Raw genomic sequence first — 17572 nt, 5'->3', positions numbered from 1 at the left:
GCTGTAAAATCTCAAATCAAGTGAAATGCATCGATCTATGACAATAACATTTATGAATTTTATGATTCAAAATCATCATTTACACGTGAACTCTACCAGCTAGGGTTGGACACCAAGTTAAAATTTGTAGGAAGCAAGGATTATTTTACATATAGGATTTACAGTCTCCATATCAATAAGAACCGTAGGTACCTCATTTTTTTAACGCCACCTATTTAATACTATCTTAACTACACTGATGATGCCTAAAATATTTTTTTTCAAACTGTGTATTGACGTGATATTATGATATTAAAATAAAGAAGCATGTCATTTGTTCTTATATAAAAGGTAATATCTTTATTTACATGAACATATTTACACAATTATATAAGAAACTAAGACTAAACTTAAAAGCTAGCTTATGTCTAAAATAGACCCTTGAGGCATTGTACCAAGGATACTGGCTTCCTCGCTGTATCGCAATGCTATATAAAATAAAAAAGCGCAAAAATATTTGGGGAAAATATGATTTTGGCCACTTCCAGGCTGCGATCAGCGCCATCTAGTTAAGCCTTTAGGCCCATACATTTCAGGGGTACGCTTTTTTGTATGGGCCTTGTCTGTCCCGTATATGGTCCTTGGTAGGAAGTTGTGGATAAAATGCAACTTTCTGGTCCGTTTTCGAAGAATGAAGACTGCCTTCCACAGTTGCTGTGGTGAAAATACCATTCCAACTGTTCGAAGCTATTAAAAACAACTTTGCTGACTGTACTTCGTTCACCTAATGAAATTCAAAACATAATTAATATTATTGTTGAACAAATAAATTGTCTACCAATTTAATAAACGCAACTCTAGGTAAGGCACGAAATTATGAGAAAAAACCCTTTCAGTATTTGCACGCTATTGTCTGTTTATATAATGGTTCCTTCGTGTTTAGGTACCATCATTTGAACTGGGGGTATGTCGCTGATTAATAGCACGATTGAACAGTAAAAAACCGTTATTGTTCGTTGACTAGCCTGTGACAATCTCGTGCGCATCAGAAAATTGGGGTCAATTGCTCGCAAAAAACTTAATGGATAGCAATCAAGTCTCATAGGCAGACGCTGGTTGATTTGCGTCAACGCTAATTTATATACCGAACTGGTAGCGTCACCACGCTTCAATACCTATAGTATTAAACTTCAAGGTTGGAAAATGTACTCTGATCAAGGTCACAAAAGGTCACTCGATAAAAATATCATAAAAAACCGATTTGCGTTAATTTTATATACCGAACTGGTAGCGTCTAATACCTATAGTATTAAACTTCATCCTCTGACGTAAAAAGGTCAGATAAAAATATCATAAAAAACCGATCGTTAATTTAACGTTGCCTAATAAAAACATCCACGTAAATAGATAACCCCATAAAACGAGGAATTAATAGCAGTTGATCTTTGCCTTTCCTGTATTAATACTAGCTGAGGTATTGATCCAGCGTTCGGGGTAGGCTGCCATGTCGAGACTGGGAAGCCCTTAAACTCATATCGGTAACAAATGTAACAAGTATTGGGGTAAACCCAATACTTGTTACAATATACGAATTTACCTCTAAAATTATATGTTTTTGAAATATCTCTATAGTTGAATATATAACTGCTTATAACTAGCTACGCCAATGACGACATTGCTGAAAATAAACAATTAGATATGTAATAAAAAATTCGAACGTAGGATGTTGGCAGTTAGCATTGTTATCATGTAAGTGATACCTGGAGTTTAGTATGAACGTTCTTCAAAATGTTTTTCAAGCATCCAATCACTTCATGACCTCCAGATTCCAACACATTCACACGCTCGCACACATTCACACATCTGGAAGGCGTGTTAGTGCACATGCACATAACAGTGAGTAAGCACACGAACACACAAGGATATTTGTCGCTGTGTGCGTGATGGAATGCGATTCATTTGAAAGGCGCCAGTGGAGACGTAAGCCAGTCACCTGACTACCGTCTCGACCAAGACCACAACCCCATGACTGGATCGTCATCTGATATTTTGCATACTCACCATTCTGTACTCTGAGACGTTATTAAAATCAGAATCGGAAAAATCGCTATCTTTGCAAAACGAATTAATGAGGAATATGTCGAGTAGGTTACCATATTCAAAGAACAATAATAATTGCCTTCCATGTTATAATGTGGACCAGGGTTGCATTTTTTTTTAGAGTAAGTACAATTACCTTCCTACATCAGATTAAGGAGCCGGAAGTTTGTCCGGAAATCATAGAAAACAACGGAAATGGGATGACATGCCATCGTAATACATATGTGCCAATAATTTGACGGATGTTGGTAGGTTGTTTGAGGAAAGTGTCTTTATATTCGTCTCAGTAAAAGGTGTGGCAAAGACTATGTAATAGTCGTAGGTGAATTTCGGTGAAAAATGACTCATCTGATGATTCACAAGATGGCACCTACCCTACCCACAGTAACCACACACTTTTATTCCGTAACTGACTGTGTGAAACATGTAGGAGTAGGTACACTGTATATGTATAGTGTATATGTAGTTGAAGTATAAAATAATAATGGAAATTAGGCACAATTAATTTTCGCCGTCAGATACTTACCTATATCCAGCACGGGAAGCATGGTCGCGCGATAGACGATAAAATAGCCTATCGCACTATTTGTAAGTGCGATAGGGACGGCCTGATATTTTATCGTCTATCGCGCGACCATGCTTCCCGTGCTGAAGCCGCACTTTAACACCTTGACAAGAGATAAAATTGAGCATTTCTTACTTTTTTGCCATTTTTTTTATTTTGTTTTTTTAGGGAATTTTAGGTCAATTGTACTCAGAATCACGAGTACTTTCAATCTCACTGGGAGACAAAAAGTATCCCAGAATTTCCATACATTTTTGTTACTTTCCTCTTTTGTTACCCCACACAACATGTACGTAAAAAGGTAATGATTCTGAGTAGAAATAGCATAATTTTTTTCAAAAATATCACATTTCATAAAAGTGACGAAAAAAAAAATGAAATGGTCAATTATGTAACTAGGCATAGAAGAGTGATCAGTCATATATGTACTTATTTGTGAGCAGCTTGAAAGCTGCGATATTTATTATACCTAATATTATACCTCAGCAATTCCCGAATAGTTTGTACATTTGGATCACGTCTCCGATTTGGATAAAAATTGGTAGGCTGATAGAGTCCATGATGCTGAGCAAGATCCACTAGATTTCCCAAAATGTCCTAGGTTGATTGTATGAAACTTTCCTTTTTTGTTACCGAAAATGTATAGAAATCTGGTAACAAAAAAGGAAGGTTTCATACATAACTACATAGGACATTTTGGGAAACCTAGTGGATCTTGCTCAGCATCATGGACTCTATCAGCCTACCAATTTTTATCAAAATCGGAGACGTGATCCAAATGTACAAACTATTCGGGAATTGCTGACCTGCGCTCCGGCTGGTCGGTAGGAATAAAGTATAGGTACAGTATAATAAAGAGTACTATCGTACAGTATGGCCACTTCCGCTCCCCGCTGAAAGTGGCGCTCACCCCCTCTCAGTTACCTTACAGTTACCGCCTGTCAAAAACGCGAACAGTCGACCTGTCATATTTCACTCATACAAGCATAGTACGCGTTCACCTACACGAGTTTAGACTGTGTGTTAGGAACGCGCCTCTTTCATATATTTGATCGCCAGTGTGAGGTGTGGTATAGGTAGGTAGCTATTAGATTACTGAGGCACCGACTTCCATTTGGGGTACCCGGCGAATTATAAAGTTTCCTTTTTTAAATTTATACATCTAGAGAAGAAGTACATACCTGGGCACAGATTATTAATAAGTTACTAACGTAACAGATCCTTCACTTGCCCGCAAAACGACAAATACCTACGCTTTATTTAACTAATACTAACAAGTTACTACGTAAAACTCAGAAGAAGTAGGTAGTTAGGTACGCCGTACGGTCACTTGTTCATTCGAATGAACGGCTAGCGTGTACAGTCTGCTGCAGAGAAAAGTAGACCCCCCTGCATACAAATTTGTACAAGGGGGTTTACTTTTCTCTGCAGCTGACTGTACGTGTAGGGTGTAGGTAGGTACATATTTAACGCGCGACTGAGAGCGAGTGACGTAAGGCTGACCTGGGTATCTTTTGCACAGAATGTGCAAGAAATTATATCAGTTCGAAAAACCAATACTTAGTCATTAGTGGACCAGTGCAAAACTGTTCCACGTGCTCCAATATTTGAGTAGAAACTTAGAACAGTTAGGAGCTCCTAGGACCCAAATTGCAGTCTTCACGAGCTCAGGCAAGTAGATGAGGAAACCAGCGTATCGAGACCTTTATATACTTTATACAGGCATTGGAGATTGGAGAATGATTTTATAGGTAGATCTACCACAACGTATCATCTCCATAGTACCTACTTAATTATAAAGTTTTTCAGGATAAGAAATTCGAGTTTCCATAATATATTCGAAACTTCGAACAAAATACTCTCCTATATTCGACAATATGAAATCCCAGTACATGTACTCAGCTGTTTGAGTGAATATTTAGAATATCAGATCAGGCCGGTTCCGTGCAGCTCTTTAATTAGAGCATTTAGCACTTTCAGCGATTCCGATCTGATTAGCGGTCTGTAGGAGATGTCACCGGTTATTGCATGTGAGAAATTCACGAACACATAATTTGCAAGTTTATTGCGATGCTGTTTTGTTTGTTACATCATCTGTAAAATACTACTAAAAATCTTAAACCATCACAATTTTCAACCGAAAGTATTATGAATATACAGTATGTGCCGTTCAAAATTATACGGATTTATATAAAATTTTAATTAGATTTTTATAAAAAAAAAATACAAAAAAAATGACACTTGACCCCGACGTGATTTGAACACGCAACCTTCTGATCTGGAGTCAGACGCGCTACCGTTGCGCCACGGAGTCATTGAGGTTAGGGGCGAATTTACTATACACTATTCAAATGTATTATAAATGACATGTGCCTTTTACTTTTTTCACCGACTTTTTTATTTATTTACTTTTTTTTACACAGTAGTACAAGAAGTGGTTCATTATATGCCAGGTCGAAACTTCGGATGGCCATCTGGGGACCGATTGTTGAATCTCGAATGCATGAATTCGCCGTTCGAAAGTCTGTGGAAAACGACGTAATGCTACGACTTTCGAACGGCGAATTCATGCGTTCGAGATTCAAAAATCGGTCCCCCGCCCGTACTGAAAAACGTCGTACGATACACGTGCGAAAAGGAAATTCGTAACTCGTTCGCACTCGTTTCGAACTTCCTTTTTTACGCGCTTGTATCGTATAGGTATAATGTGTTATTTTGATTTTATTAATAATTAATTAATAAAATTATCGTTAAGCGGTCCTTTTTCTACTTATTAGGTAGAAATCTAGAAATAATTTATCAACTTAATAACAAAGCAAAAGCTATTAGGACGGATGTAATGCCTTCTTTACGAGTTAATTTTTTATTTTGTTAATTTAAAACTAATGTAGAAGTAGCTATATGGGTATTAATCAGAGGTATTAATACTGCACCTTTTGGGTTTTGCAATCCAAAAAATATAATTTAGTGTGTAACCTACTTTCCAGCACATGATTTCAGTGAAAATATCGATTTGATTACTCGCGTTCCCGTTGCGCGATAACGCGATACCAAATCACACCTTGGTAAGTATTAGGTTTAAGTACCCTACCTATAATTATCTAATAATTCGTATGATTACAGTACCTAAGTATTATAGCAAAATTACCACAATTTAATAAAAGAACTTAGTTAGCCCTAAAAATTATTAAGCCATTATTTTTATTTCGGGCAGTTAATACTTATTTTCCCGTTGGGATAGGCGATACCTTTTAGGCAGTTCAGGTATTTTTTTAACACTTACCGGCAGAAGGCATCCTTATTCCTATTATTATGTGTTTAAGGTTTCTATATGAGACATAATATTATGTAGGTACTTAGGCAACGAAAAGGACAAGCACAAACATACCTCTAACAAAAATCGCTTGTAAACAATGATTATTCAATGGATCAGTTCAACCAAGTTTTAACTCTTGCTACAAAGTACAAATAAGAATTACAGACCTTTTTTTTTACTAATTTTGAATAAATTTGAATGAAACAGCGTTTTAGTTCCGCTTCATTCGATAGCAAAGTTCGTTTTTACGTTTTTATGACTGTCTCAAAATAGCTTATAGAACGTATTGCGTAATTTCAACGAAGATAGCAAGCGCCCCTGTGGCCTAATGGATAAGGCATCGGCCTCCTAAGCCGGGGATTGTGGGTTCGAGTCCCACCAGGGGTAAAGCATACTTTTTGATTAATTAGCTTAAAATAGGTTTATCTTTTTTTAAACAAATAATTTATTATAAATAAATGCTTTATTTTTACATTGCTGTAACCATAACAAATTTGATAATACATTGAGTCATGAGTATGTATCATTTAAAGTGCATTAGTGCACTAAAAGTAAAAACCATCAAACAAGTTATTTTTGGAAATATGCTGAGCAGAACAGATCAACTGTAGGTCAGGTTAAGGAGTATGTAACCTGCAGTTTTATTTATTTTTGCTCCTTAAACATGCGGAGCCTACACGTAATAATCAGCACATTACACATGATACTGTCAGACTGTCACATCCGGCTGAAATTAAAGATGACTGATTTTACTAAATTTTATTAGACGCAAACAAGCACTATTTTTTAGGGTTTTTTTTATTGTATGACTTATACTTATCCCGAAAAGACACAAGAAAATGGACAGATCTAATTTATTATATTTACAAAACCTTATCATCAACAGAGTTGTTACATTTGCAGTCCATAAATACACATAATTATGAAATAAATAAATAATTGCAGTTTCCAATGAAGAGAAATTCTCGATGCGGATCCACGTAGAGGCAGACACCGCAAGCCTGAATGCTGTATGTAATAACCCACTTGGTTTGGAAAGCGGCAATCGTTATCTGTTGAAGATATAATATTATTACATTTTATAAGAATAAAAATGTCATTAGTACTAATTATACTTACAAATGTGTGGACTACTTCCATATGTCATGTCAGAAAGTTTTAATATTAAAAGGTTATTGAACTTATTGAACTTTAGGGCCCGTTTATAATATTCAATTCATCTGTTTCTTGTGGAACACTTTTACATTATAAGAACTAGTCGTTATTTTAGACCCTCCGTCCAACGGCGCCGTGGCTTAGTTGGTTAAAGCGCCTGTCTAGTAAACAGGAGATCGGGGGTTCGAATCCCCCCGGGGCCTAGGTTCCCTGGTAGGGAGCTGAATTTCGTTTTTTTTTTGTTTATGGTACTCACTTGCGCAAAAATTTTCCGTAGCCGTAGCGCTTACTTCAAAATTTACTGGAATGCAGAAGTCTATAGACGCACAAGGTGTAGTGATATTGAAAGTGTGCAGATTTCTTTGAGGAATTGTTTGACAATTCCGCGATGCTTCTGCGCCACGCCAACTACAGACCAAAAGTTCTCCGTGGCCTTGATTGCGAAACTGAAAACACAAAATATATTTTACTTTGCATAAATCCACCTATTGTTTAATTTTAGTACTTAGGAAAGCGTGTTATAAGTTCGTCTCTTGGACGTTCATAGATACGAAAACAGATGGCGTTGTAGTCATGTCGTTTGTGCTGCCATCTATCTATAAGAAACAAACTAATGAGTTACATAGATAATCCGTCAGATGGCGTTGTAGTAGTACTAATGTTGAGGCTATTTGAGTCTTTAATTTGCCTCTTGATTGAGGAATCTCTGTAACGTCTTTTCGCCCAAGTACCTGCTGAATCGATTTAGATAAAATTTGTCACCTGTAGATAGTTTGACTGACACTATAGACATATATAACTCCGTATAGACAGATGAAGTCTAAGAAAAAAACGTACTTCAGTACCATACAGAAAAAGGTACGGTGGCCTAGATGGCATTACACCTTTGGGGTACGCTCAGCTAGATGGCGCTAATATTAATATTTGACATTTTAACACATATCGCTGTGAGCTGTGAGTGAGAGCTAAGAATATGGGCCAAATTGTCAAAACTGAGGTTCAAAAGTTTTAAGCCTGTGTCAAAATATGGCAGTCTTTGCACTGTGATTACACATACTTCGACAGTAGCTCTCTATAATACTCGATCCTCTTTGCTGACACAAACACAGCTCAGGGTGTCCACTACTAAACCCAAAAATAAATTCCCTGACTTTTCCCTGACTTTCCATGACCGTTTAAAAAAATTTCCCTGACCAAATTTTCATTCTATGACGACATTTTTACCACTTTTGCTGAGGGTAGCAAAAAATGGAAAAAAGTAGTTTTTTTTCTGGAATATGTTTGTTTTTTAAAGTACGAAATATCAAAATTTGCAAGGAAGTTCATACTTTTATACCTATGGTTTTTTTTATCTTTATGTTAACTATTAAACTTTAATTTTTGGTTTTATAAAACTAACATTAATGAAATCTGTAGTTGGCAGTTATCGCTACACCAGTACTTTTGGCTACACCAGTTGCCGGCCCGTTCACTCTATCAAGGTAGAGCTAGTGAGTTTCGGCGCCCTTGGATACGGCACGGCAGAAAAAAATATCGCGAGCGTAGCGAGCGCGAAATTTTTTCCCCTTTTATACGTCCCTGGAGCTGATAGTAGTTATTATGTAGGTACATAACATATCAAACAAAATGGGGTACAGTCTATCAGGGCAGAGTCAGGAAAGCAGGCTTGAAATGAAAACGGGATTTCGAGCGTAGTGAGCGCGAAATATTGACTAACTAAAATATGTGACCTATGTAGAAATAGCAAACGCGAGCGAAGTGAGCGCGAAATTTTTCTCTGTTGTCAGCGTCGGGATGCTCGTAGGTGTTTTGCCACTACATGCCTTTAGGTTTCCAAGTGCTTTGAAGTTCTCTCATCGTCACGGTTATTATCCTCCTATGCCCCTTTGACTCATACAAAATTGCGCCTCTATGTGACGATTTACACTATTGGCTTAATGAGGAACTCCTTTGGATTGTCGGATAGATACTTAGAATTTTGACAGCGATATAACTTTGTCTTTGTTGTTCGGCCTCGCAACGTGGTTCGTCAAGGGCTAGAATCCCCCTTTCACGTCGCCCCAGCAAAAGCACCTACCTCATGAATGTTGTACATGGTGACATTGTGGTGCAACTTTCCAGTTAATCTGAATCACAATAACTGAATTTATTCCTGACCCCCCTCGCCATTTTAGAATATGTGGGTGGGGTACGCAATGTAAAAAAAATATCTGGATTTTTCCACATTTTCGATATCGGGCCGGATAAATTAAGGTCAGCTAGAGCATGAAGATATCCCTCATTAGCAATCACTGGGATGGAAGCCAGGTACTATATTTGTTAAGAGACAATTCTAAGTTGCCTTAAGATCATTACCAGGAATCCATCTTTGCTGTCATGGATGTGGCCAACCCAAGAAATCATATTATTTTTTCAATGCTTTTTGATTTTTTTCTTGATGCCAAATTTTTCCCTGACCCCCAAATCATTTCCCTGACTTTCCCTGACTTTCCATGACCACTATGAGCTTCCCTGACTCTTCCCTGACTTTCCCTGACTTTCCAGAAAGTGGACACCCTAACAGCTAAATAATGTTATGGAATGTCTTTTAGTACTAGCGGCTGACGCTGAAACTCATTCTGCTCCTTAAGACCAAATACCTACTAAATAATGGCAGTATAGGTACTATTGCACTAATAGAATAATAACCTAACCACAAAATTAAAATTTTGAAAAACCCCCTACCGCGACATAGTGGACCGATTTTCATGAAACATGACTAAGAACACTCCCGACTGATTCAGCTTTCAAACAAAAAAACTAAATTTAAATCGGTTCATCCGTTCGGGGGCTACGATGCCACAGACAGACACACACACACAAACAGACAGACATACAAACAGACAGACACGTCAAACTTACAACTATATTAAAAAAATAATATTTTATACCTGCACATTGATTAACGGTTGCTCCGTCAAATAGAAGGGATGTATGCGATATGACCGTTTGATGCCCGGTGCCAGTACGAAATCCTCGTACGGTACCAGGTTGAAGACTGTGTCGTTGAACGGGCATTGGGCGCCAAAGATTCTGGTCGGAAGATCGTTTTCCTTCAAATAGAGATCGATGGCATTTACCGCATCCATGACGTTTGTCGATTCTGTCTGTGAAATTTGATAAGTAGTTTTGGTTTTCGATATTAGATTAGGAGGTTTGACACAAATACCTACATTTTATCATATAGACATGTGAAACATTAATTTGACTCCATAAGATTAAACATAGAAAAGCCTATTAACCCTTCGATTCGAGTCCCAGCGACATCATATGATGTCAGTAAAATATAAGTAAATACGTATAAATGCTTGGGGCTCGAAGGGTTAAGAGTGAGGGCAGCACCAGACGTGCACCTAATAGGCTAAAAGTATTGTACCAACTAGTTGACCTCAGTGACTAAATCTGAAAAATATTTACCTGCAAAAATATCTCAGAATAATCCATATACTCGTTATTGATATTCTGAAACGGCACCAAGTCCGTCGAAGCATAAGCGAAGTATATATCGAAGAAGGAACTCCTCAAAGAGTGCATCAGTTCCCTGGCCCGTTCGATATCGTTGGCAGACGGCCGATCGCTTGGACTGATTATGAGGACCACTGTACTTATAGCAGCGGTACTGTTCTGCTCAAGAATTGACTGGTTTTGAGCATGCTGAATGACTGTTGAGATTACGTTGGGGATGTTCATACGATTTGGCCCTGTTGGAGAAGAGTATTGTTAAAAAATAGTAAATGTTTGGTAAGTTAAGGAAAGTTCAAAGACTTTTTCAGCTCTCTGGTTCGTGGACAAAAGCGAACGTTAGCGTTATAAAGAATGATTATATGCATGCTGAATAACAGTTGAAACTACGGTTGAGTCCTGTTGGAGAGAAGTAAAAAGGAGTAGAAAATAATAGGGGCGCCACCGTCTATGCGAAACGGTTTGCATATGGCAACTATTTTGAAATATTTGGACACTTTTCAATGAGAATAATATGATAAAAAAAATTAGTTCCTTTTCTACTCTTTTTTTTGCCAAGCTGTAGAGTTAGAGGACATTTAGTTAAGAATTATTAATTAATCCATTAAATAAGTGTCTCATTTGATGTAGAATTAGTAGATGGAGGAGTTGAAAGACTGATACAACATACAATCGTCAGTGAAGTTGCTAATGCTAGTGAACACGGCGGTCAGGTTGTGGGCCGGAGGAGCGATCCATCGACCAGTGTTCCCGTGCAGCAAGCCCAATGTGCTCCGTTCTAAATCTAGCTCCAGTGCGTCTCCCACCCATCTGTAAAATAACAACTACTTTAAAACTTGTTCAAAACTGACACAGAACGGCAACTAAAACCAGACAAGAAAAGAAGGATCCAGTCATAAGATTTCATTTAGGTACGGAGTTTTAAGCACAAAATAAATACCCCCGTACAGAAAGAACACAAGCTTCTTAAAATAACTAGTTAACCTATAGTTTCGACTATTTAGGGTTGTCAAAAATCAAGTATGTAGGTAATTATTTTATTCGTGGTCGCGCACGGAAATCACCCGATAGGGACAGCATCCGACCGCTGGTGTAAGGGAGATTTTTGAGTCCAAAAGTCAGGCTTTTAATCTGTAGATTATGAACTTACGAGACAAATTGTTCCACATCGTATTGTTTCCACGCACCATCCGTCGCAATCACGAGATTCATCTGAGGCGTACTGCTCGGTCCTTTACATTCTCTGTGATGTTGACTAAAAATTGTTGCTGAAACCAGAATCAAGTTGCTATAACAAGCTTGTATCATTTTAGTGCCTAAGTCACAAGTCACAACTGCGTCTCTGTCATTTGTGTGAAAAAAGTGTGTAGGTACCTATCTTAAATCGTAACATAACTTACTTCAACTAGTTCCTTTAACATATGTAGGTAGGTACGGTTAATGACAGGGGCTAATGACACCAAGTTCAGGCAAATAATTTGAGAACTAATAAGAGTTTTTTAACCGCCTTCCAAATCTCAAGGGGAGGGGTTCTCAATTCGTCTGTATTTTTTTTTTTAATGTTTGTTCCTCGATATCTCCGTCGTTACTGGACCGATTTTGAAATTTTATTTTTGATTGAATGTATATGCATACAGATTGGTCCCATTTTTCTGAATCTGAATGTATATGCATACAGATTGAACCCAGTTCTGATGATGGGATCCTGGAGAAATCGAGGGAACTCCTCAAATCTGAAAGGCATACATATGGTGATTTTTGCTTTTTTAAAGGAACAGCATGCATTTACGTACGGAACAGTGACATTTGGTGCAGTGGAACTCCTGATGATGGTCAGAATGGAACTCCTCAAATCTGAACGACACACTTATAGTGACTTTGGTATTTTTATAAGAACAGCATGCACTTACGTCCAGAACAGTGACATTTGGTGCAGTGGAACTGCTGATGATGGTCAGAACGGAACTCCTCAAATCTGAACGGCACACTTATAGTGACTTTGGTATTTTTATAAGAACAGCATGCACTTACGTCCAGAACAGTGACATTTGATGCAGTGGATCTGCTGATGGAGAGTGAGCCGCCCCTGGTTAGAGTTCCGTTCTGATAATCATTCTGTAAGTACTTCTGAATCATCCAAATTTCGAAATTGGTTCAGAAATGACGGAGATATCGAATAACAAACAATAAAAAATATACAGACGAATTGATAACATAATCCAACATTTGAAAGTATTTATCACCAGAAGCCCAAAGGAAGGCGGTTTTTTTTTTTTAATTATTTGCTGATTGACTCTTCTTTTGGATAGTGATAAGCATTTTTCATTTAAGTACCTAGGCATCAGCAGCGGCTGGTCCATACAAGCCGATTCCCACCGGCTTGCTTAAAATTGATTACTAGTAAAGTACCTACCTAATGTTAAGGTAGGTTTCTTTTTGCTCAGTGTTGCCTAGAAGAAATTTTCACCAGCCGCCACTGCTAGGCATATTACACCCACTCCCTAAAAATATAACTTACTTAGGTATTCAGTAAAAGCAGAAACAGCGGCATCGCTGATCCGATTCATTTTCTCCACAGGAATGTACACTCCGCCTTGCGTAAGATACAACACATGAGCGAATCTAGAAGTCTCCGTAGCCAAGGTGCTACTGTCCACGATGGATTTGAACAGCGACTGGCGGTTGCAGGCCTTCACTCGCGGCTCGAACGACACGCCTTCGTCGGAGTAGTACATGTCGAGGACTTGGGAGAGCCGGAGGGAATTCCTTTGGGAAATCCATGTGGGTAAATAGCTCGCTAATATTAAACCTGAAAGACAATATTTCACATTTTAGTGTCTGTTTTTAGAGCATAAAAGAGAATAATATAAGAATAATGTAATCGTGGGCCCTGTGGTGGTCTTTACCCCCTCTTATAAACGTTCACTAAGGTTAACAATCCGATAAAAATTGTTTGTCCTTTTCTATCACACCAATACGTCGGAAAGGTACAAAAGATTTTTTACGGCTTGATAACTTTATTGAACGTTTATGAATAAGAGGGTAAGAATTTCACCATCCCTTTTCCTTCCGTGTGTTGATGCTGGACCCACTCGAGGGCCTTGATTAACTACTTACTGCTAAAACTCCTAGAATCATGATCCTTACCATCGATGCCAGCCAGTATCTCAGCATCACTAATCTGCCAATCTACGTTAGAGCTGTTCTGAGGATACATGAAGTAATTTCGAGGCAGCATCGTGTCGTTCCATCGGTTGTTGCTGCCGATAACTAGACGTTGCGAAGACGGACCGACTCGAGGACCTTGGTTCACTACTACTTCTGCTAAATCCCCTGAAACAATTATAATGCTATTCAATATTGAAGTATAGAATATTAAAAGAATCGGGACTCTGGGACAATAAGGGACCTATTGTAAATACTCCTGAAAATCGGCAGGGAGTTTATCCCTCTCCTGTTGTGGGCTAGTCATAACATAGAGTTTCTTGTATTTTTCTCCACCACATACTAAACTCTAAAAATAGCTTAATCATTCATACGTGCTAAAGTAGCGACATAGATACATTACTAATATCGGGCTCATCCTTCCGCTCCTGGCCGTCGAGGGTCTCAATGTCCGAGTGCCACGAGCGGCTCGGCCACGTCCGCCTTATTCACGTCTGCGTTCAAGATGGCCGCGACAACACATATTAATAAACTCTAACAATCATACCTGCTAAAGCAGCAACATACAAATTACTAATATCCGGTACATCCCTCCCCCTACCACTCCCCCTTGGTCTCAGCCACGTCTGCCTTATACACGACCGCGACAACACACATTAATAAACTCTAACAATCATACCTGCTAAAGTAGCAACATACAAGTTACTAATATCCGGCACATCCCTCCGCTCCTTGCCGTCGAGGGTCTCAATGTCCGAGTACCACTCCCCCTTGGCCTCGGCCACGTCCGCCTTATACATGTCCGCGTTCAGGATGTCCGCGACAACACACATTAATAAAAGTTAACAATCTTACCTGCTAAAGTAGCAACATACAAGTTACTAATATCCGGCACATCCCTCCGCTCCTGGCCGTCGAGGGTCTCTATGTCCGAGTACCACTCCTCCTTGGCCTCGGCCACGTCCGCCTTATACACGTTCGCGTTCAAAATGTCCGCGACAACAAACATTAATAAAAGCTAGCAATCTTACCTGCTAAAGTAGCAACATACAAGTTACTAATATCCGGCACATCCCTCTGCTCCTGGCCGTCGAGGGTCTCTATGTCCGAGTACCACTCCCCCTTGGCCTCGGCCACGAGCGGCTCGGCCACGTCCGCCTTGTACACGTCCGCGTTCAGGATGTCCGCGACTGCCACCCGCTGCGGTTCTAAGGCTGCGGCCACGGCTGCTATTAGGGTACCAGAGGATATTGTGCCCCAGTCTGTCTTTATCACGCCGACTTCTATTGGGCATCTGCTGATGACTCTGGAAAAGTAAAAGGTGTTGTTAAAATAGTCTAGTAAGCACATTTCACTGTCAACATCTTACTATGGCCGATGTTGGTGCAAGCAGAAAATACCGTACCTATAAAGCAGGCCACGTCTTCATTCAATTTGACATTCCTGGCGTATCAGCATGGTCCTGGCGACCATGCGTGCCTGCCGGAAGAGCATTTAGATAATAGATACTTATTATGCAAGAAGGCTACGTGGAGTCGAATCATCAAAAATAAGTAAGTAGTTTTCCACCCTGAAAACAGAGCTATTAAGAAAGGGGCCCTAACACTTTAACCGCAATTAGGCCTATAGATAAGTCTCCCGTTGGTAAGTTAACTGTTGGTAAGGGTATAAGCATATTTACTAACCTACTCTCATTATGCGCCAAATGCTGCATCTGCTCGCTGGCTAGCGGACAAACTCTGTCCTCATCCCCCCTCTCCCAATGCCGCACGGACCCACTCATCATAACATGCAACAGACATTTCTCCTCAACCGACAGGATCTCCGGGTCCAAAAGGTTCTGAGTCGGCAGGAACAAGTCCATGAGGAGCTTGTACTTGTTGAATTGGAAGCCTGAAGCTCGATAGGGGGTGACGAACTCAGTTTCCACGGCGTTCGCGGCTTCTTCTATGCCGTCTAGACGAAAACTGGAAGTAAGTAGAAACAGTTTCATAGTCATAGATTTAATTTGACCCACTAGTAGATGAGAAATAACTGCCCAGTCGTAATGTTATTGTTCGAGCCTTGACCAGATTTTGTTGTGGGCAGTTTTCAGTACACAGCCACACGTTGCTGGAACAATCTCCCGTCACCAATTACAAATGTAGGTAACTTGTGTTAAAATTTTAAATATAAACTAAAACTACGCCTGCTGCTTATTCCTACTAGAGACATAATAAAAAAACTTAAGAATAGATTTCTCACCTTCTAAGCAAGGAAGTGCTAAACAGTCTCATGTCTAGTGCATGGTTGACTTCTAGTTTCTTCAACAGCGACAGAAAGACGTCGAGTCTCCGCGGCGCCCCCAGCGCTGGTCCGCCGCTCCGGTAACATGGTAGGAGGTGCTCTGGCAAGCTGGAGAAGACCACGCCTTCGGTGACTGCTGAAACATATAGAAAATGAGAGTTTTGAATGATTCACGGTTATTTTCATTAGACTTATATTGAGCGGGATATAGACCGTGATTACCTTTTTGATTTTTGTCGAGATCAAAAACGTAATCACGGTCTATATCCCGGTCAATATAAGTCTAATATAGAAAATGATTTAAAAGATCATACTGTCGTCAACTCGTCATATACATACAACCTGGCAATAAAAAAAAGAATTAAAAATAAGTGGCAACATCGCAGTGTTGTCTAGCTGTTATCTCACACAATATAAACATATTAATTTGAAAGTGTTGACATAACACTACGATGTTGGCATTTTTATTAGTTTTTGCCACACTGTACGGTGTACTATGTGCGAATACCTCGTTGAAAGGCAATGCCTAATAAAACATCTTATTTAGAAATTAAGAGGAGTGATACCTACGATCGGTTATACAAATTATAAAGGTTAGCAGTTTCTAAAATGTATCTGTCTCTGGTGACATATACCTAGTGTTTGACAGACGCGTTTCTTGTAAGAAAGGGATGAATATAGATCGGACTCGCTCAACTTTATGTTATCAGCAAAATCATACAACACGCTGTAGGTATCTTAATTTTATACAAGTATTAATTTAAAAAGTTTGTACTTACCACAAATGAAGCTGATTATTAAAAACAATACGGTTTTACTCATGTTCACTGTATGTGTTCATTTGTTTTAACCTAAGTATAACCTATGTTTATACACGGGAGTGCCGTGGTCGCTGCGTAATGTAGATATCTGATATCTTATCTACCCAGAATGGGTGAGCAGATAGCCGCCGGTAAAGCCATTCTTTACGAATTATTCATCCAATACATATTTGACATTAAAAAGCGCACTTAAGTTAAATTCAACGCCTAATCTAAATGTAATTTTGTTAGCTATAACGCCTATAACAGCAAGCGCATAATAATTACCTATACATTTTCACTTTGCAACATAGGACTTAAATACAGTACCTAATTGCTACCTAATAAAGTTCTTAAAGTTATAAACAAATCATAAGGATAAACAATTTATGGTAATTGTCTCAACTCAATCGTGCCTTTTGTAACACCAACTTCAACTTCACGCACACAAGCGAGTCATGTAAACGGACCATAGGCCCTGTGATACTTTGTACTGAAATTAGAGGGTCAGGTGGTTGTCAAATGTGCTGTGTGCTCTAAACTTTAAACTATCATAACTAAAAATAAGATCATACAAATCGTCACTACTTTTAAAAAACCTCGTATCTCACGCTGTTCCTCAAAGTTAAAACGCAGTAAGTCTATATGCATTCCATACATACTTACTACAATTTTCTTTTCATTGACAGGCGAAGATACAAGTTT

General features: G+C 38.9%; 1 protein-coding gene and 3 non-coding genes across 5 annotated transcripts; 2 read left to right on the top strand and 2 right to left on the bottom strand.

The window, feature by feature from the left end:
• Positions 1-4886: 4886 nt before the first annotated feature.
• Trnaw-cca lies at positions 4887-4958 on the bottom strand. Its single transcript has one exon. It is a non-coding gene; the product is annotated as a tRNA-Trp (tRNA).
• A 1316-nt stretch (positions 4959-6274) lies between these two features.
• On the top strand, positions 6275-6347 carry Trnar-ccu. The gene has a single exon. It is a non-coding gene; the product is annotated as a tRNA-Arg (tRNA).
• A 79-nt stretch (positions 6348-6426) lies between these two features.
• On the bottom strand, positions 6427-17542 carry LOC125225796. Of its 2 annotated transcripts, none has more exons than XM_048129647.1 (12): positions 16847-17542; positions 16026-16203; positions 15467-15748; positions 14813-15087; positions 13764-13949; positions 13135-13425; positions 11767-11884; positions 11287-11426; positions 10572-10855; positions 10046-10261; positions 7372-7561; positions 6427-7012 (listed from the first exon to the last, which is right to left on the bottom strand). In XM_048129647.1, exons 1-12 carry the CDS (start codon positions 16887-16889, stop codon positions 6852-6854), a joined length of 2364 nt encoding a protein of 787 aa, XP_047985604.1. In that variant the 5' UTR covers positions 16890-17542; the 3' UTR covers positions 6427-6851. The 2 variants fall into 2 exon arrangements, with proteins under 2 accessions (XP_047985604.1, XP_047985605.1); XM_048129648.1 differs by having other exon boundaries at positions 16026-16200.
• Positions 7245-7318, top strand: Trnat-agu. Its single transcript has one exon. It is a non-coding gene; the product is annotated as a tRNA-Thr (tRNA).
• Positions 17543-17572: the final 30 nt, after the last annotated feature.

This window comes from Leguminivora glycinivorella, chromosome 4 (genome assembly GCF_023078275.1).
Source record: "Leguminivora glycinivorella isolate SPB_JAAS2020 chromosome 4, LegGlyc_1.1, whole genome shotgun sequence".
Classification (NCBI taxonomy): Eukaryota; Metazoa; Arthropoda; class Insecta; order Lepidoptera; family Tortricidae; genus Leguminivora; species Leguminivora glycinivorella.
This window is presented reverse-complemented; position numbering and strand designations above follow the sequence as displayed.